Source organism: Prionailurus bengalensis, chromosome C2 (assembly GCF_016509475.1).
Source record: "Prionailurus bengalensis isolate Pbe53 chromosome C2, Fcat_Pben_1.1_paternal_pri, whole genome shotgun sequence".
Classification (NCBI taxonomy): domain Eukaryota; kingdom Metazoa; phylum Chordata; class Mammalia; order Carnivora; family Felidae; genus Prionailurus; species Prionailurus bengalensis.
The window spans coordinates 109,379,406-109,400,644 of NC_057350.1; the positions used below are offsets into that span (position 1 = coordinate 109,379,406).

Genomic DNA, 21,239 nt, shown 5'->3' on the forward strand with positions numbered 1-21,239 from the left:
TAGGACCAACACATTTGCTGTTGAAAAACTACCCTGATCTCAATACCAGTTTCCAGCAGTTGTGTTAGTCTCTGCAGACTGGAATTCATTCAACTGCTAAAGGTGTTCGTAACACTTTAGAATATACAAAATGGGCTGCATTTTTTAAAAAATACCACACACACACACACACACACACACACACACAACACAACACAACCTCTTTGGGTGTCCCCTCTCCTAAGGAGCTATTTTAGAGACACCTGAGTATTCTAAATTAAGCAACCCATCCATGGGCAAGTCACTTCTCAAAACCGATGAACTGTCCCCCAGTGCACCTGTATAGAACACAGAAACCCCGGGCAGATGGAATCTTACATCCATACCTATATTTCATGCCAGTCTGCTTTGCGGTGGACTCTTTGAGAGAAATGTGATGCTGAGGGGTGAACGTCCCCAGGCTGCGCGCGATGATAGCGACCGTGCGGAATTTGGCCCGGGCTGCGTTCACCACATTGGGGGCGGTGGAGCTCTGCTTGCTCAGAAGTCGGTCCTCACCATTCCGGCTCTTCAAATTGTGCTCTGTGCAGGCTATGGAGACTTGCATTGCTTCCCCGGGCAGCGCACGGTCCCTCTCAGAACCCCAGAACACAGGCAGTCACGAGAGGTTGAGCAGCTGGGGGGGTTTCTGCTCGTCTTTTAACCCCTCCTTGCTCCCCCTTCCTGGGGATGCCGTCAGACGAGTCCTCGCGGCAGAGGACTTCAGAGCCGGGCAAGTGGCAGGAGTGGCTGCGGTGCAGAACAGAGTCCCAGGCACCGAGAGAAGTAAACAGCCAGCCCTGAAGTTGTCACAGCAGCTGGAGCGCGGATCAGGCTCACAAATCTTCCCGGGCAGTAATCTCGGCTGATTAGACTGCCAAATCCATGCAGTCGGGAGGCTCTTGCAGACGCCTAAAGCTGAGCATTCGCGCTGACTGCCGGGGCCGGTCCACCGTGTCTGAATGCGGGCTCGCCTCTGGGCGATGGCTCAAATCCACGCAGGCATATACCGCAAGATGCGCCGCCAGCACGCTCTGGACCTCAGGCAGGATGCTCAACTGGCACGCGGAGCATCCAAGAAGCAGCTAATCACAAGCTGGTCCCCAGGGACCGGTGGTCTCCATCCACTCAGACTGTCAGCTTCTTCCCCTCCCCGCCCCACTCCGGGAGGTCTGGGGTGGGGGGGGAGGGGGAGTGCTCAAGACCCCTCCCCACTCATTTTCAGGCGAAAGCCTGGGTTGCTGAGCCCACACTGACAAATGTTTGCAGCTGCACAGAAGCGCAGGCTGGCCCCTTTAAAGAGCTCCTAGCCTTTGTGTGCGACAAGGCAGGGACCACTTTCACCAGACACTTGCTTTAACAGAATCTGGAGGGCAGCTCATAAAGGGGGGGGGGGGGTCTGCCTAGATTCAGACCAAATCTTGCTGCAGCACAACAGTTGGAAGTGGGGGAAGGCAGAGTGGGGGTGCTTCTGCCACGGAACATGCCAGTGAATTAACACGTGAATACTCTGTGACTGGCTTACTAAAACACTACTTGAAATCCCTGTTATTAGCCTTGTTAGAGTTCATTTCCCCTTCCCGCGTTATTCCTGAAGACGGTAAGTTTGAAGTTTCTTGAAAAACCACAGTGCAGACTTTTTGGAGTCAGCTAACTTGCCGTAAAAATCTATTCTGGATCTCAGAGGACCAGGGATAGGGGGAGAGGCAGCAATTTGGCACCACCCAGAAGGGGGCTACACAGGGTGAGCAGCAGGTCCACCCACCCAGAAAGTCCAGGCCAGGCGGCTGGAACTATGTCCATTGCCCACCAGTCACTCAGGGCCACTGGTGATGACAAACACTGTCCCCAAGTCAGGGGTGGGCAGCAAAACACTCCGCTCGACTTTGAATCCACGTGAGGTAGAAACATTGTGTGGTTCAGTGTCAGGTACAAAGCAATGGCTCAAAATATGTGGTTGAACAAAACTAAGCATCAGTTGGCTGATGAACACTTTATCTCTCCGTTTGAAACGCATGGAAGCCAGACTCCTTTTATAGGCGCCCTTACAATAAAATTGTGGCTTCTGCAAGATCAGTTTTCTGAACGTGGTCCCCAACAGACATTGCTGTCCAGTGAAAAGGAACAGGGCTTAAATTGACAACATTTGTGAGCACCATCTCTGTGCTAGGCAATAGAAACATGGTGGGGGGGTGGGGGGGGGGGTTGAAGCACTGTCCTTCTCCCTCAAGGAACAGGCAATCTGTGTGGGAAGGACAAAGCATCCAGTCTTAAAGGGGCTAATTAACAAGTCAGAGGTGCATCAGTGTTCAAATGAGTGGTACAGGCACTAAATATGTTAAGAGTTAAGCAGAGGAGTAATTACAGAAGGCTGGAGAAAAGTTCTTTGATTCATTCCCCACACTTCTACCGAATCTCTATCAGGTACCTGGCTCTACTTGTTGCTAAGGTACAAAGATGGCTTAGATAGAGTCTGGACCGCAAGGAGCTCGTGGGTTCCCAGGCAACCTTCGAAGAGGAGCAGGATTTTGCACAGGGCATGAATCTGATTAGCAGGAGAGGAGGAAGGTGGTCTTCCAAGGGGTTGGCAAGTGTGGGGAGAATACACATTCTGTCAATGTCTGTGTGATTGAAACAACAACAACAACAACAACAAACAGGTCTGACCACTTCTTGCCAAATTAAGTTATAAGAATGAATTAAAAAAATTGTTTTTTTACTATTTATTTTTGACAGAGAGAGAGAGAGAGAGAGAGAGAGAGAGAGAGAGACGCAGACCATGAGCAGGGAGGGGCAGAGAGAAAGGGAGACACAGAATCTGAAGCAGGCTACAGGCTCCGAGCTGTCAGCACAGAGCCCGACGGGGGGCTCGAACTCACAGACCGCGAGATCATGACCTGAGCCAAAGTCAGACGCTCAACCGACTGAGCCACCCAGACACCCCAAGAATGAAGTTTTTAAGCAGAGTATGTGCTTATTTTGGATTCTAATCCAGAGATGAATCTTAACGTTTTATAACCTGCAGATAAGGTTTAAATCACATTGTGGAAGCTCAATCCTTAATCCTTCATGACTTTAAAAAATAAATATACGACCTAACGCTCAGTGGTTGGGAAATAGCTTTCAGATGCGATGAGGGATGTGGAAAAGGACAAATGATGCTTTCTTTTTCCCTTGGCTCCAAGGAGGGAGTTCTTGATGAGCTCTGTGTTCCCTGGAATAAATAACAGTGGGCAGAGAGGAAGCAGATCATTAGAACCTTTGTGTTTTCACACGAAGCTGGCTCATCGGAGATGATCGATGTGAATCAGGAGAAGAGGAAGAAGTGGGAGGCATCAAAAGGAAGAGCTCAGAAAGAGAGGAAAACAAAGCAGCCTGGAAGGTGAGACAGAGCCTGGTGATCCCTATAGGCCCGGACGGCCAGGAGCTTGCCTGGGCACTGACGGAGGGGAAGGAGGTGTGAGAAGGTGGCCGAGGGCTGATGAAGTAGTGCCACCAAGTTCCCAGGGAGGGGGGAGGAGGGAGGGCCAGAGATCAGCACCGTTAGCCAACATGGCTAACGCAGTTCGCTAACCCAAACCAGAGCAGGGGTGAGGTTAGCAGAACAAAACCTACAAGGCCGAGTGCCTCAGAGTCCCCTTCCTACCTCTCACAGGACTGAGCCCAGTGCCTTATGCCTAGCAGGCCCTCTCCGTATGAATAATTGAAAGAGGGAGATAAGGAAGCAAAGGAAAGAACACGGCAGGAAGGGAGGAAGGAAAGCATATGGGAAGATGCCAAATTCTTGGATAAACTTGATTCCTTAAAAAGAAGGAAAAAGAAAAAAAAATCCTGCACGTTCTAGCTTCACACAGCCTGCTTACTTTAAAGGAGCCAATAATTGCCCCACATTCACATCTGCACCCCTTGTGTATTGACAAGTGTCTGCCTTTAGTCTGCCTCAAAGAGAATCAAAGAATGGAGACCAGAGAAGCGCTCCGGTGCAAGCTTCTTTCTTGCTACCCGCAGTGTGCCTTTTCAGATCTGACACCACACGGGCTTTGATAGCCAGCCAGCAGCTCGGTGACTTCCCCAGCTGTGCTCACCCTTCCCAGCATTAATGGAGCAGTAGGTCTCAGGGGCCAGGGAATTACATAGTTGGCTGTGAGCAGCTCATTTCTAATAAGTTTGTGCTAACAGGCCACGTGCTAATTAAGGTGGGGAAATTAGAGATGTGTCCTGTTATTGTCATACAATAGGATTTGGAGGAATTATTAACATTATTTTGGGTTCAGATAAGACCCACAGACAATGATATAAGGATAGACGTAGACATAAATGTAAATGCAGGGCGCCTGGGTGGCTCAGTTGGTCAAGTGTCCAACTTCGGCTCAGGTCATGATCTCAAGGTTCATGGGCTTGAGCCCCGCATTGGGCTCCGTGCTGACAGCTCAAAGCCTGGATCCTGCTTCCGATTCTGGGTCTCCCTTTCTCTCTGCCCCTCCCCTGCTTGCTGTCTCTCTCTGTCTCAAAAATAAATTAAAAATTTTTTTAAACTCTTAAATTAAAAAAAAAAAAGTAGATGCAAATGTGAGATCTATTGTTATGGGTTGAATTGGGTCCCTCCACCAAGTTCGTATGACGAAGTCCTAACTCTCAGGAAGTACCTCAGAATATGAATGTATTGGAGACACAGTCCTTAAAGAGGTAATTAAAGTAAAATGAGGTCATTAAGGCAGGCCCGAATCCAATATGACTTATGTCTTTATAAGAGGAGATTCAGACACATACACAGACGGAAGGAAGCCTCTGAAGACACACGGAGAAGACAGCCATCTGCAACCCAAAGAAAGAGGCCGCAGAAGAAACCAACCCTGTCGATACCCTGGTCTTGAACTTCTAGCCTCCAGAATCAAGAAAACATAAATTTCTATTGTTTCAGTCCACTAATCTACCCTATTTTGTTTGTTGGAGGCGGGGTGGGAATTCAGAGAGAGAGACAGAGAGAGGGAGGGAGAGTGAGCACTCGTGCAGGGGAGGGGCAGAAGGAGACAGAGAAAATCTTAAGCAGGCTGCACGCCCAGGCTCAGCGGGGCTTGATCCCATAACCAACGGTGAGATTGTGAGCTAAGCTGAAATCAAGAGTCGGAGGCGAGGTGCCTGGGTGGCTCAGTCATTAAGCAACCGACTCTTGATTTGGGCTCAGGTCATGAACTCACAACAGTCATGATCTCAGTTTATGAGGCCCAGCCCTGCCTGGGGAGCCCACTTGGATTCTCTGTCTCTTCTCTCTCTGCCCTTCCCCCTGCTCACACACGTGCTCTCTTTCTGAAAATTAATAAACGTATTTTAAGAAAGAGTTAGACATTTAACTCACTTAACTGATTGAGCCACCCAGGTGCACCCCATCTGTAGTAACTTGTTATAGCAGCCCTCACAAACCAGTACAGATATTAGATATTGTTTGATTTAAATTTTTTTAAAAAAATGTTTATTTTGAGACAGAGAGAGCAGGGAAGGGGCGGAGAGAGAAGGAGAGAAAGAGAATCCCAAGCAGGCTCCCCACTGCCAGCCCAGAGCCCGATGCAGGGCTCGATCCTATGAACTGTGAGATCATGACATGAGCCTAAACCAAGAGTAGAATGCTTAACTGACTGAGCCATCCAGGTGCCCCCATGTTTTTAATTCTTATAACTGGTCAAGAGAAATGACCGGAGCACTCTAAAGAAGATGCTCCTGAAAGTCATAATTAGACGACAGGGATATTATTGTGCCACTCCGTATGTCCCGAGCCAATGTTACAAATGTGCTACAAAGAAGACCTCCAGATAGAACTCTGTGCCTTTGTTCCTTTCCACAAAGTTGTAAAGCCTCTACATGGTAACTCTTGATACAAGAAGTGGTGCTTTTTAAGGCATTTCTAGCACTTTCCCCTGTTCTTAATGATCTCCTTATTCTGTCAATTTTCCCTTTCAAGGGCTCGCTTTATACTGGGCATGTGTAATCAGCACCCCCAGATGTGTCACGAGGTGGTAGAGAGAGGCCTGCGGGCAAAGACCCAGATTCCAAACCCAGCTCTGTCACTCTGCCTCTGACCCCGGGTGTCATTATAGCTCTCTGCCTCTGTTCTCTCATCTGACATATGAGAGGGCTCCATATAGATTCCACAGGGTGCTTTCACAGAGAGCTGTGGAGGTTACAAGATCACAGGGAGCCAAATTATCACTTACTCTGAGATTTCACCTGTGTCTCAGCCGGTCTTGATTCAGTACCCAATATTCGGAATTCTTGGGCGTTAATGTCGAAGGGTCATTGAGTCATGGCAGAGCTGGTTAGGAACAGTCCATAGGCTACTTAACCTGCACCCTAGCCTCTCATGATCAGCAAAGAGTCTTCCTGGCCACATGGGAGGACTCGAGAGCGTGGGGTCAGCTAGAGCTGGGGGTGAATCCCAGCTCTGCCCTGCCCGTTCCTTGCGTGCCACTGAGCAGGCTGCTCCACCTCCCTGCACCTCAGAATCTTCACCAAAAGAATGGTGCAAGGACATGCCTCTTTGGGTAATTACAGAAATTGCACAAAATAGGCACTTGATAACTGCTAAGTACCATCTCGATTTACTAGAAGCAAGGGCTGTTGGGAAGTCCTTTATTAAGCCAGCTCACCAGGAGACCCCGGCAATTACTAACACCGGTAAGACTTACACTACGCCTCCTATAGCCTAGGAGTTCTTACCAACACTCCCCGTGTATTAACTCATTTAATTAGCACGTAATCCCATGGGGAGGTAATAGGTTTTCAACACCACTCTATAGATGAGGAAACATGAGACACAGCGAAGTTAAATGACCTGCCCAAGGTGACACAGGCAGGAAGCTGCACAGCTGGGGTTTACTCAGGGTAGCCTGGCTCCAGAGACTTGGTTCTCAACGCTGTGCATACTGCTTCTCCCTGAAAGAGCCTCCTTGTGAGAAGGGCCTTAAATAGTGCCATTTTATGGGGGCGCCTGGGTGGCTCAGTCGGTTACGTCTGACTCTTGGTTTCAGCTCAGGTCACGATCTCACAGTTTCGTGAGTTTGAGTCCCGTGTCAGGCTCTGTGCTGTCAGCGTGGAGCCTGCTTACCATTCTCTCTCTGTCTCTCTCTGTCCTTCCCCCACTCATGCAGTCTCTCTCTCAAAAATAAATAAACTGACAAACAATAAATAAATAGTGCCATTTTATGAATTTTTAAAGGCTTTATTCTTACTATGAGTGAGGGGCAAAATTCAATATTAAAATTCTGAACATTTTGGAAAAATCAAATCATCCATAGCTTGGTAGCTATCAACTTTTTAAAATACTTCATAATACTTTATTCTTAATGCTCAAGAAAACATCTATTCCCAGTTAGCTGGCACACTTCTGATTAACTCAATTTCTTACAAGTAATGTCACAACAAAGGCTTTTTGCTGGGTCCACTTAGAATTTGTGGTTTATATGCTATCGGCAACCAGAGCCAGTGGGGGCCAGGAAACATTCAATTATGCAGCCAGACAAAACCGGATTCATTCAAAACAGAAAAGAATCTGCTACTATCTCAAGAATTTTAAACATGCAAGCATACAGATGGCAAGCCACTTTATGTGCCTGTTATTTGTGGTTAAAAGAGCTTGTTAGGATGAGAGTTTGCCATTTATCAGAAATTCTTAACGTCTGGGTTTGGAGAACAATTTATTATATTCTGACGAATTGAGCCAGCCATGAAGGTAACGATGGGCCTACATTTGCTTGGGAACAGGGTTTGGAATAACAGAGAAAGCAAGATTGAGAGGCCAAACTGGAAATTCTTGAGGCTCTGACGAATAGAAGAAACTTCCAGATATCAACCCTTCTGCTACTCTGGAAGAAAGTTTCACCAGAGAACCCCCACTACGAAACAGAGGACGAACTCAATACACATTTTCTCACACCACTGGCCACATGTCGAAAACAAAAACATGATTAAAGGATAGTTAAGCTTTTCAATTAACACTCGAACCATACTCACAGCCACAGATAAATGTTTCCTTAGTTGGAAATTTGTGACATATCAGATGGTCGGCAAGGTCTCCATATTTGTCCATTACTTTATACGTTCAAGATGAGGTGCTACAGTGCTATAGGAAGCAAGTGTGGAAAAATAGGAAATTCACAATTCAGATGGTTTTGTTCAGGCCTCTTCATGGTAGATAATTTCTCATAAGCTCATCTAGAACTTGGGCATAGAGCTGGGTGGGGGGGGAACAGGGACATATGGTCTGTTTGCTTTTGCAAATGTTTTTAATTCCTCCTCAATTATTAGCCATTAGTATGATTTCTGTCATTGCCTTACAATAGAGTAAGTTGGTCAGAAATATTTGTCAATTTAAGATTTCATTAACCTTAAGAAAGACACATTATTGTTTTGTATACCATTAAAATAAAAACTGTGGTCAATTAGTTATGACACAATGCTTTTCTTTTCTTTAAACTTTGTATTTTAAAGTTATCAAAAGAGTTGTTTTAGAATTAGTTGGGATTTCCTGCCCAAAATTTTACTCTTGTACATACAGGAGGGGGAAAATATAAGAGAAATTGGTTAAGGTACTCCCCAACGTGTTCACATTTAGAAATTGATGCTTCACTTCTGCTTCTTTTACTCTGTCATCATCGTCCACATCTTTTTCCACAATCATCCTTTGTGTTGGTGACGTGGCAATTTTTTGAAAACATACTCAATAGGCCCTGAATAGCTAAAGCCATCTTGAAAAAGAATAAAGATGGTGGTATCACAATCCCAGATTTCAGGATATATTATAAAGCTGTAATAATCAAAACAGTATGGGACTGGCACCAAATATAGACACATAGGTCAACAGAATAGAGTCCAGAAGTAAACCCATGCTTATATGGCCAATTAATCTATGAAAAACAAGGCAAGAATACACACAAAAAATAGTCTTTTCAACAAATGGTGTTGAGGAAACTGGACAGCTACAAGCAAAATAAGGAAATTGGACCATTTTCTTCCACCATATACACACAAAAAACTCAAAATGGATTAAAAACCTAAATGTGAGGCCTGAAATCATAAAATGAGTAAATCAGTAATCTCTTGGACATTAGCTGTAGAGAACTATTTATGGATAGGTCTCCTGAGACAAGGGAAACAAGAACAAAGTTAATAATGGGACTACACCAAAGTAAAAGCTTCTGCAGAGCAAAGGAAACCATCCACAAAACAAAAAGACAACTGAATGAATGGGAGAGTATATTTGCAAATGACATCCATAAGGGGTTAATATCCAAAACATGTAAAGAACTTATGTAACTCAATACCAAAAACAAACAAACAAAAAACAAAAACAAATAATCCCATTAAAATAGGCAGAGGACTTAGATATTTCCCAAAGCAGACATACAGATGGCAAACAGACACATGAAAAAATGCTCAACATCACTAATCATTAGGGAAATGCAAATTAAAACCACAATGAGATCACTTTATACCTGTCAAGAAACAACAAGTGTTGGTGAGAATGTGAAGAAAATCAAACCCTCATGCACTGTTGGATGGGAATGCAAATTGGTGCAGCCAAGATAGAAAAGTCAAAAAGATTACAAATAAAATTACCGTATGATCCATATGATCCACCTTTACTAGGTATTTATTCTTTACCTCCAAAAAAATCAATAACATGAATTTGAAAAGATACATGCACCCTGATGTTTATTGCACCATTATTTACAATAGCCAAGATATGGAAGCAACCCAAGTGTCCATCAACTGATGAATGGATCAAGAAGAGGTATTTATACACACACACACACACACACACACACACACACACACACACACAATGGAATATTACTAAGCCATAAAAAAGAATAAAATCTTCCATTAGCAACAACATGGATGGACCCAGAGTGTATAGTATGAAGTGAAATAAGTCAGAGAAAGATGAATACCATATGACTTCACTTACATGTGGAACTTAAGAAACACATGAACAAATGATAAAAGAGATAAAAAAGTAGTCGTAAATACAGAGAACAAACTAGTGGTTCCCAGAGGAGAAATGGGTAGGGGGGATGGATGAAATAGATAAAGGAGATTAAGAACACACTTAGCTTGATGAGCACTGAGAAATGAGTAGAACTGTTGAATCATTATATTGTACACCTAAAACTAATATAACATCATATATTAATTACACCTGAATTTGACAAAACACACATACTCAACTATTGTCTCCGGAACTTTTCTCCAAGCTGTTGATACCCACTCTGAAAGTTGTAATGCACACTTACGGTCATTGACAGCCACATTATGATGGTCACCTAGCCAGCAGCAATAGGAAATATCACAATATCACCAAAGGAACCATATGTGCTTCAGAGAACTGATGAAATATAACGATTTCTAAAATCATATATTGTAAACTCTTATTTCATGGCCATTTAAACCTAAAATATATAGAAAGGGGGAAGGTAAAATTTTTTCAGCACCCACTATGTGCCAGGCATTGTGTCAAAGGCTTCTATATCCACTATCTCATTCCAGAGGAAAGGGAAAAAAGAATCCACCTTTGTTAAACATCTAAGTTAATTGGGCTCTCAACTAAGTACCCTATAGATGGAATTACAGAACCATTCATCTTCACCCTTGCAAAACTAAGAAGTGAATCAGACGCCAGAAGGGCTTTCTACATGAAGTCATCCTTGCCTGATGGGGATGAGAAAAATAAGCAATCTGAAGGCCTTTCTAAAAATACATCAATGGGTTAAAACTTCCTTGTTTCAGTCAGATATGTTGGGCTTTTTAGGGTGAGAAAAAGTATTGTCATTCTACTTCATATCTAATGTATTTTTTCAATGTTTATTTTTGAGAGAGAAAGAGACAGAGCATGAGCAGGGGAGTGACAGAGAGACAGAGACAGAGAGACAGACAGAATTCTAAGCAGGCTCCAGGCTCTACGCTGTTAGCACAGAGCCCAATGCGGGGCTCAAACTCACAGACTGCGAGGTCATGCCCTGAGCTGAAGCCGGAGGCCACCCAGGTGCCCCTAAGGTATTTTTATAAAAGATGTATTCTCTCAGGGCACCTGGGTGGCTTAGCCAGTTAAGCGTCTGACTGTGGCTCAGGGCATGATCTTGAGATCCCTGAGTTTAAGCCTTGCACCGGGCTCTGTGCTGACAGCTCAGAGCCTGGAGCCTGCTTCAGATTCTGTGTCTACCTCTCTCTCTGCCCCTCCCCCACTCACACTCTGTCTCTGTCTCTCTCTCAAAATTAAATAACCACTAAAAATATTACAAAAAAAAAAAAAGATGTATTCTCTGACTTCTTTGTTCCATTCATTCTCAAGGGGGAGTTGTTGTAAAAAGCAGATCTAAGATCCTAGGAGATTCCTTCTCATTTAAGTCCTTCCTTTTGACAGTTCACACAGAAAGTCCATGGAGACAACTCCTTAGGCTTTCATCACATTTAAAATAAAACTCATTTAGGGGCGCTTAAGGATTAAGTCTCACTCTGTGCTCTATCAAGCCCTGTATTGTCTGAAGTTTTTATCGTGGATCATTCTTGTAAATAAAATACATTTTTAAAATTATTTTTCTATCATAGCCTTATCGCAAATTCATCTAAGAGAAAACAGGAATACATGAAAGCATGAAGGAAAAAAGTCACGTTAATCCAGACTTTCGATTTTTAGCATTTTTGTCAGTATCTTTTGGCTTGCACATTTGTATTTGCCACACGTAGCTCTGTGGTTGTTGTTATTGATGTTGCTGTTGTTGTTTTATATAATAGAATCTTTTTCAGTGTATGTGTCAACTACCTCATGCTATCATTTTGGATTTGTTCCTCTGTCTTTTCATTTTCATACAGCATCTGCCCTTAAATCAATTATGTGTCATCACCATGCATTGATTACCAGGTCAATATGTATCGTTCACTGTCCAGTTGACAAGTTCTATATCCCGATGAAGCAAAGAGGTGAAGGGTTCAGTCCCTCCCCATACGGTTCCCTTCCTGATTGGGGAGTGTGCAGAGACATTCACTGATGACTAGCTGTCTACCCTGCATGTCGGAATGAGTGATCTAGCTGATGTACACTCTAGAGGAAGAGATCACTAGAGGTCAGAGCAGTTACAGAGACTATAGTGGTGTCAGAAAAGATTGGGCATTAAGGACAGGGAAGAACCTAGGCAAGGAAAGAAAATTGGTGAGGGAGGCTACATGAGCAGAGGAAATATTTTTTAGCAAGGATGGGGAGGTTGAGGAGCCTCTTAGAGAAAAATGAGCAAAGTTCTCTGGATGGAACCTTATTTGAAAAAAGGATTTATGTAAGAAATGATGCAAAGCAAATGTACATGAATCAACTAGAGCCTGCTGAGGACAGCCGGAATAACAGTGTGGGCAAGACTCAGGGAGGTTGCAGGGAGGTTGAAGGTAGAAAGTTTAGCAAGAATTCGGGTCTGTGGGGAGGAGTATAAGCAGCATTTTTGGAAGATCACCCTGAAGGCCAACAGAGTGGTCCAGTAGGAGATTGCTGGAATCTGCCAGCTGTAAGATGAAACTTGCTGATGAAAGAATGGTACTTCTTACTTCCAGTCCTCACAGGAAGAGTATGAAAAAACATTCACAATGCACTGTGTGCTCAAAACAAAACAAAAACCCAGTTCACAAAACAATATGTATAGTATGAGCCTATTTTGACGAAGCAAAATTTATCTATCTCTGCAGAGAAATAAAGGGATATACCCCGATATATTTGGTACGTTGGGTATATTTGAGATCCCCAAATATTATCAGTGGTTACCTGTGAGTGGCAGAAGTGTGGGTAATTTTTGTTTCCTTATTTTGATAGTATATTATTTTCTGCTGCAGGTATATATCCCGTTTGTATTATTGAACAACAACAAAAAAGTGATATCCATAGAAAACGAAATGATGTTTGAAGCAATGAGGAGTCTGTGGGTATACTTATCATGAATGGAAGGCTAAGATTTTTTCTTTTCTATTTCACAGCACCCAGTACTGTGAGATAAATGGAACCAAACCAACCCAGTTTATTTTTTTAGCAAACAAGTATCGAGGAATAGATTATCCAGGATGTGACCATTAAGCTATGCTAACTGATGTGGAGAACCATTTATTAAATCAAATCACTCTTTTGCTATCGATCTCTCATGGATTCCTGCTGGGGAGGCAGGCAGGAGTTGTCTGGCCCTCTAAGGACAGTAATAATTAAACATGGAATATTAAGGGTATTTTTGGTAATACTATCATTTCTGCCAACCTAAGCCTCATTGACCCTCCCTAGAGTTAGTCTCTACTAAAGGAAAGAGAACCTATATAGGTTCATAGTTAAATCACATTAATGTGAGCTGAGCCCCTTAAGAGAAAAGGCATGCCTCAACCTATCAGACAGCTGTGCAGACAGGTGCTTTATGAATTCCCAGTGGCTGAATAAATGAATTGATACCAACCTCTGGGTAATGCTAGAACTCAGTGGAAATATGTCATATAGAAATCAAATAACTAAGTTGAAATTTCTGAGACATCTCTAATCATTGTGGTTTGTCCCAGTATTCTGCATTCACCCTTTACCCCAACTCCTACTTGTTGTATACATAGTCGGCTATGGTGATGAAATGAGAGGAGAGAGTAATACAATATGGTATTTCTGTATAGATGTTAGGAAATATCAGGAAAGGAATAGGAATGACGAGAGGACTGGGGAAGAAAAGAACTTTAGCCAAAATCAAATGTAGGGAAGGATTTGAAGACAGACATGAAGCTTGAGCCTAATCTGCTAACTGAATTCCACGGGAGGTGGTTGGTCTATTGGGAAAAGATCAATGTATTAGTTTCCATTGGTGTTGTCCCAAATTATCACAGAGTTGGTGACTTAAGACAACGGAAATGTATTCTCACAATTCTGGAAGCCAGAAGTTTTAAATCAAGGTGTGATTTAAAACTTGCTGTGTTCCCTACAAGGCTCTAGGGGAAATTCAGCCCCTGCCTCTTTCAGCTTCTGGTGGCTCATCAGCATTCCCTGTGACTATCTCTCCGTTCTCTGACTCCACCTACAAATGTCCTTTTCCTCCCTGTGTCTTTGTCTTCTCTTGTGTCTCTTTTAAGGACACTTATCTTTGGATTTAGGGCCCACCTAGGTTGATCTCATCTCAAGATCTTCAGATTCATTACATCTGCAAAGACACCTTTTCCAAATAAATTCACATTCACAGGTTTCAGGGATTAGGATATGAACACACCCATTTAGGGACAACCATTCAACTGACCACTGCTATTTTGCAGAAAGCACGTGTTAAATGGGAGGGAGGTGAGGGAAAGACGAGGAGAGGAAGCAGCAAGACCAGATTTGCTTTCTGGACTGACAAGAGAACAAAGTTGAAGATGCAACAAAACAGCCCAAGCCTGTATGGAGACAAAAACTCGGAGTACAGGTTTGAGAGCTCCCATCTGAGAGTGGTTTCTTTGATGGGATGAAAACAAAAAGAAACAAGAAGAATCCTCATAGGTAAAATATGGGAAGGTGGGCCTGCCCATGCCCTACAGTGTCTCTTTGCCCAGAGACAACCATACTGGCTCAGATAGAGAGATGAAAGGATCCACTAACGTATCATCAATAACCATACCCTGGGTGAGAATCCACTAAACCAGAGGGCTTCTCTGGAAAAAGCACTGGCTCAGGAATGGAGAGAGAATGGCATAGGGACTACTTGGGAATTAGAAATAGCATGACACAATACTATGGAATTTATGAAGCATACAAGCTCTGGAAGAAATAGCAAAGCATTGATACAACCATAATTGGTTGGTTTTTATTTTTACCATTTTCCTGATCAAAAGTACCCCCAAGTGTTTTTTTAATGGATGCCTTTCTTTTTGGTAAAAGTGCGAACGATCACGTCAGCAGAGATATATGTTAGAAGCTGGGAGTCATAGCATCATGTGGTGCAGGACTAGAGCAGCTCAAGAATCAGTTGGAGCTCAAGTCCCAGACTCAGTTATGAGAATAGAGGATTTGAATCACGGGACTTACGATGATGTCAAGGAGCAAGGAATGGCATTAAATCTAAAAGGACTAGATACTTCTCATTAAAAAAGAAGCTTGGCATCTGGACAATTTAAGGCAGTTGTAGTATTCAGCAGAATGGTCACTGAGGTCAGAGTGAATCAGTCTCTAAAACAGAAGCATAATTCTGAAAATCAATACTAAATCAAAGGACTTGTTAATCCCCATAAATCAAGATTTTCAGAACTTATTACAAGTCAAGATTTATGAGAAATTAAAAGTACTTTGGTTTAATATTAAGACATTAACACTATATAAATCAATTTTAACACTGTATCATTGAGATTATAAAATATAAAGATGTATTTGTTTATATACTAGTACAGATAGTACTATATATACTATGGGACAGTACATTATATTGTTATTTTTTATATAATACAGTATATAGTAGTACAAAGGATGGAGAATAAATGGTACATGGAACCATAGTAGAGCAAAATTTCTACATTTTAACAGATTTAAGTTAATTAACTTATACATAAGATTAAGTTAGATTGTGGTAAGTTTAAAGTACATATTGTAATCATTAGAGCAACCCAGTAAAAAATAACTTAAAGAAATAGTTTCTACAGTCAAAGGAATAAAAGTGTTTAACAGAAAGAAGGTAATCAAAAAAACTAAAGGTTGACTACAACTAATAAATTAATTTAGCAAGGTCACAGAATATAAGATCAATATACAAAAATCAATCGTATTTTTATACTAGCCATCAACAATCCAAAATTAGTTAAAATTTGCAAAAAATCAAAGAAAATAAAATACTTAAAAATAAAGAAATTCAAGTCTCGTAAACTGAATACTACAAAATATTACTGAGAAGTTGAAGAAGATCTAAATAATGTTAAGGATCACAGATTGGAATAGTTACTATTATCAAGATGGCAACTGTCCCCAAATTGATTTAGAAATTCAAAATATTCTCTATAAAAATTCAGCTGGATTTTGTAAAACTTGACAAGCTGATTCTAAAATTTATATGGAAATGCAATAAATTTAAACAGCTGAAATAATTTTGAAAAAGGACTATAAGACTTACGTTATCTAATTCAAAACTTACTACCAAGCTATATTAACCAACAGAGTGTGGTATTGGCAAAGGATAGGCATATAGAGTAATGGAAGGGAACTGAGAGTTCAGAAATAAGTCCCCATATTTGTGGTCAATTGGTTTTCAACCATGGCACCCAACAAAATTCAACTGGGAACCAACGGTCTTTTAAAAAAAAAAAATGTTGCTAGTACAATTGGATATTCCCATGCAGAAAAACAAAGACCTTACACTCTTACCTTACATCCTGCACAAAAATCAAATCAAAATAGTTCATAGACTTAAAGAGTTAAGACTCTAAACCATCAAGAAGCAAACATAGGATAAATCTTTGTGAACTTGTGTTTGGCAAAGATAGGACACCAAAAGTACACCCCGTAACAGAAAAGCAATGATAAATTGGACTCCCTAAAAAGAAAAACCACTTCACTTAAGAACAGATCGCGAAGACATAGACCAATTTAAAATTTTCCAAGTCTATACATGGTAAAGAGGTTGTATCCAAAATACATAAAGAACACCAATAACTAAATAAAAAGATAATCCAACTTAAGAAATGGACAGAAGACTTTAATAGATATTTCACCAAAGAAATAGGATAGAGATGTGAATGGCTAACAAGCACCTAAGGAGAAGCTGAACCTCATTAGTTACTAAGGAAAAACACAAAACACTACAATGAGACACTCCTATACACCCAGTAAAAATGCTATAATTTTTTAAAAATTTAACCAAGAGTCAGTGATGGTATGGAGGAACTGGAACTGAAATCCTCATGCATTGGTGGTGAGGATGTCAAATTTCCCACCATGGAAAATAGTCTGATTGCTTCTAAAAAGTGAAGCACAAATTTACCATATGACCAAGGAATTCCACTCTTAGGTATGAAAACATATGGCTACGTAAAGACATGTACATGAATGTTCATAACATTCATAACAACCAAACCCAGAAACTTATCCAAAGATCCATCAAATGGCAAGTGGATAAACAAAATGTGTTGTATTTATATAATTCTATTCAGCAATTATGAGAATGAACTACTGATACATGCAACATGAGTCATCCTCAAAAACATTACACTAAGGAAAAGAAGCTAGACAAAAAGGCTGTGTATTATACTATTCTATGTTTATGACAAGTCTAGAAAGGCAAATTTATGGAGACAAAAACAGACCAGAGGTTACTTGGGTCTGGTAGTGAAAACAGGGATTGACTGCTAATAGGCACAAGGAAATTTTTTGATATTATAGGAAGGTTCTAAAACTGAATTTTTGTTATTGTTGTACAATTCTATAAATTTATTAAAATCATGGAGTTATATATTTGTTTTGGGTGAATATTATGGTATGTAAGTTATACCTCATAAATCTGTTAAGACAGAAAACAAAGTGCCATGCCATGATGTAGAATAAATCTAGCACTAAAAACAAGCCAACAAAAACATGATTTTTCTGAGAGGTTTTGTTATCTTTAAGGACCCGATTTCTACTTCCAATCAGAAGCAAAGATTGGGAGTCTGAACACAGAATTTAGTACAAGCCATAGTAGACAGATGTCAGAGAAGAGGTCTGGAAAGTTTCTAAGAGGAGTTGCAAGACAGGATCAGAAAGAACAATGAGTTTAGTTGCTGTGGGGTTGTCCGGAAGAGTCTGCTTCATCTATCACATGGCTGACATAGTAGAATCCCTAACAAGGTTGAGGGAGGATCCAAGGGCATCCCAAAGAAGTTCCACACTGGGCCCACACTGGATCTGCACTAGTGTGGAAGGATGGCAGACCAGCAATGGCAGAAAAACAATGGCCAAGGGTGGTGCTAGATGCAGCCTCATAGAGTCACCCCCATTATGGAATGAGTCGACAAAGCAGCCAAGGATCATCAGGGTCTCCACAGCACATGGGAGGTCACAGAGCACTGAGCTGGATACTGAGGCAGTGCAAAGTTTGCAGTCATGGATACTGGAATGCTCCCTAAGCCCAGATAGGACAACTTTTAGACATAGCGGGTAGGCAAGGAACAACTCAGAGGAGAGTAACAAGAACCTGGTGGAGGGCATGAAGACCACCTCTGATAAGGAGCTGTAATTTTCAACTAGCTAAATATTTATCCAAACTCCTCTTTGAGAAATGGATTAATTACCTTAGAATACCAAGTTATGGGCTTTCTACTGCCCTTAGTGGGACTAGGGACTTTAGAACCAGAGGAGGACAGCCAATAAAAATTCCTTTTTCTGACCACTGACGAACATTTCCAAGATGTAAAAGGTTCCCAGTGAGCTGAAGAACTAATGCTGGTCACCTTTGACCTCAGGCTTTGATCTGCTGGGAAGAACATCCTTTGCCCCCCCAAGAGCCAGCCCTTCTGGGTTTAAAGTGGCCTCAACGTATCAGATTAGGAAGTCCCTTTGTCTCTATCGGGGTCTGAGCAGATGGACAAGGCGCCCCAGAGACAATGGCTGGGGCAGGATCTTCTTGTCACTGGAATCTTACCACTTTTGGCCTCAGTCTAAACCCGTAGTTACAGGAGGCCCTGCCCGGGTGTTGAAATGGTTTGATTCTGCAGCAAGCACAATGAGTCACTAGATCCCAAGAGTGTTCTTTGGTTTATGCCCCAGGTGTTTTCTAGGTTCATTTACAGATCAATTAACCATTTGTAACTCTTTAAGTGACATTTTGAAGTGAGAGATCATTAAACAAAACCAATTGGAAGCAGAGTCATTCCATTTCCCCGCTAGTCAGACTGGATTGTCTGTATAAACCACTGTCGTGTTCCACATCCAGAAGGGGATTTGCCATTCCACAGCTAACATTATTTAGGCCCAGTGCTCACTCACTCAACAGCATGGCACATTATTTACAGCAATAAGGTTGTTTGTTATAAAAGTTGTCTTGTGGGGGAAGGGGAGAAAGGATATTTGGATTTCTAATGTTTTTGGCTTAGGGCTTTTTCTTTTAACTGAGTAGGAGTGAGTTATTTAATATTAAGTGTAGGTAAATGAAAAAAACATGTCCCTTTCAGGACATGATTTTAATTTCCCTGTAATCATTCTTAATTGTTAACTATCTTCTGAAATTCAAAAGGCTGTCATGTGGAGGAGGGAAGACATTTGGGAACGTTGTTACATAGGACAGAAACAGGACCAAGGAGAACTGGCAACAGGCAGGCTGGGGACATTGTAAAGAAGGCCCCATTGCCAATGTGGGTTGCTCAACAACCCATCAGGCTGCCCACCTAGAGATCTGGTAATCTTGTTGTCAATGGATGTACTCAAATTGTGGCCACGAAACCAGATGGCAGTACATGATACAGGAAATAGAGTATTTACTTCTCTGAATGGTAGTTGCATTCCATGGGCTCTTCAGGTGGTAAGAAACTAAATCGTGCTTAGATGACTTGGGTTCATTCTTCTGGCATGTTCAATATCCCTTCTCCCTTCTGATAATAGCATGTTATGCTTCAAGTGAGATAGACCCCATTCCCAGTCTCCTAGTAAGGGCATGTGACCCAGTCAATAAGAGTTTCACTGCCCAAGTTACAGTGATTGACTCAGGATAGTCATGTGCCCCCAATCATTCAATCATACTTAATCCTGGGACTTCTATTAGAAAACAGAAATTCTTCCTTCCAGACTTGTGACTCCTTAAGCCCTAAAACCACCTAGGGCTATTTCAAGGAAAAGACCTGCTTGAAAATAAAGTGGATGGTAATTAGGGAAATCATCTTCTCTAGTGGCCTCCCTCAGCAGGTGGTATCTGCTTTTTCCCATTCTGGTGCTTTACCCACCATTTTGTAGTGACTCAGCTACTGGGTCTCTGCTTCTATTGTTTCCAGGATTATAGACTAAGTGCAAACCTCCTATTCAAAATTTTTTAAAAATTTCCTTATGTTTATTTATTGAGAGACAGAACACCAGTAGGGGAGGGGCACAGAGAGAGGAGACACAGAATCTGAAGCAGGCTCCAGGCTCTGAGCTGTCAGCACAGAGCCCAACACGGGCTGAAACCCATGCACCATGAGATCATGACCTGAGCCAAAGTCAGATGCCCAACCAACTGAGCCACCCAGGAACCCCTCAAATTCTTTAAGAGAAGAACCTGACCTCACCAACCAGTCACCATCCATGTGATACACCCAAGTAAACGTTGGCTCTTAAACTCGACCACCATGAAAAAGCCATCTTTATGTCAGGGACTGTTATAAACTGAATATTTGTGCGCCCCCCCCCCTCCCCCCGTGGTCCAGTTCATATGTTGAAGCCTTGACCAGCAATGTGATAGTATTTGGAGGTGGGGCCTCTGGGAGATAATTGGGTTTAGATGAGGTGATGAGGGTGGGGCTCCCGTGATAGGATTTGTGTCCTTATAAGACAAGACCAGAGCTTCAAACTTTTAAAAAAAAAATTTTTTTTTTTAATTTTTTTTTTCAACGTTTATTTATTTTTGGGACAGAGAGAGACAGAGCATGAACGGGGGAGGGGCAGAGAGAGAGGGAGGGAGACACGAATCCAAAGCAGGCTCCAGGCTCTGAGCCATCAGCCCATAGCCCGATGCGGGGCTCAAACTCACGGACCGCGAGATCGTGACCTGAGCTGAAGTCAGACGCTTAACCGACTGAGCCACCCAGGCACCCCAAACTTTTTTTTTTTAATGTAAAGATATTGTAGACATGGAAGCTGTCTTCAGAACGTGGCTCTAGGCCTGAACCAGATCCACCCCCCCCCCCCCCACCAAACAGTTGTCAATGTTCTTTCCAATTCCAGTTTTCTAGAATCCTTTTTTCTATTGTTTGAATTGTTTGAATTTTTATTAGCGTTGTGATGTTTCCCCTAAGGATTGATAAAGGAAATTGCCTAATGCATTCTGCTCTTTCCCTCACCTATTACCCAGTATTTGTTTCACTAAGAACTTAGGAGTTTTTCACAAGAAGGTGATCAAAAACAAAACTATAGAGGCTGCTTTTAGGCAATAAGTTTGAGCAATGGAAACTTGAGCAAGCCAACAGGGCCCACAGTGACCACCGAGCTGACACAAACAGGCTCCTTAAGCGACCCACTTTGAAATATCCATAGGCCCTAATGGGCCATTTACAAC

General features: G+C 42.2%; 1 protein-coding gene across 5 annotated transcripts in view; it reads right to left on the minus strand.

Moving 5' to 3' along the window:
* The window catches only part of KCNAB1 (potassium voltage-gated channel subfamily A regulatory beta subunit 1), a 422,904-nt gene that overhangs the window by 267,818 nt on the left and 133,847 nt on the right, over positions 1 to 21,239 (minus strand). For 2 of the 5 annotated variants that reach the window (XM_043595056.1, XM_043595054.1), the window contains exon 1: positions 366 to 1,361. The exons of the other annotated variants lie outside the window; for them this stretch is intronic. In XM_043595056.1, coding sequence (XP_043450991.1) covers positions 366 to 586 — 221 coding nt within the window. In that variant the 5' untranslated portion in view covers positions 587 to 1,361. Of the gene's footprint in view, positions 1 to 365; positions 1,362 to 21,239 lie in introns of those variants that run through there. 5 annotated transcript variants of the gene reach the window in all.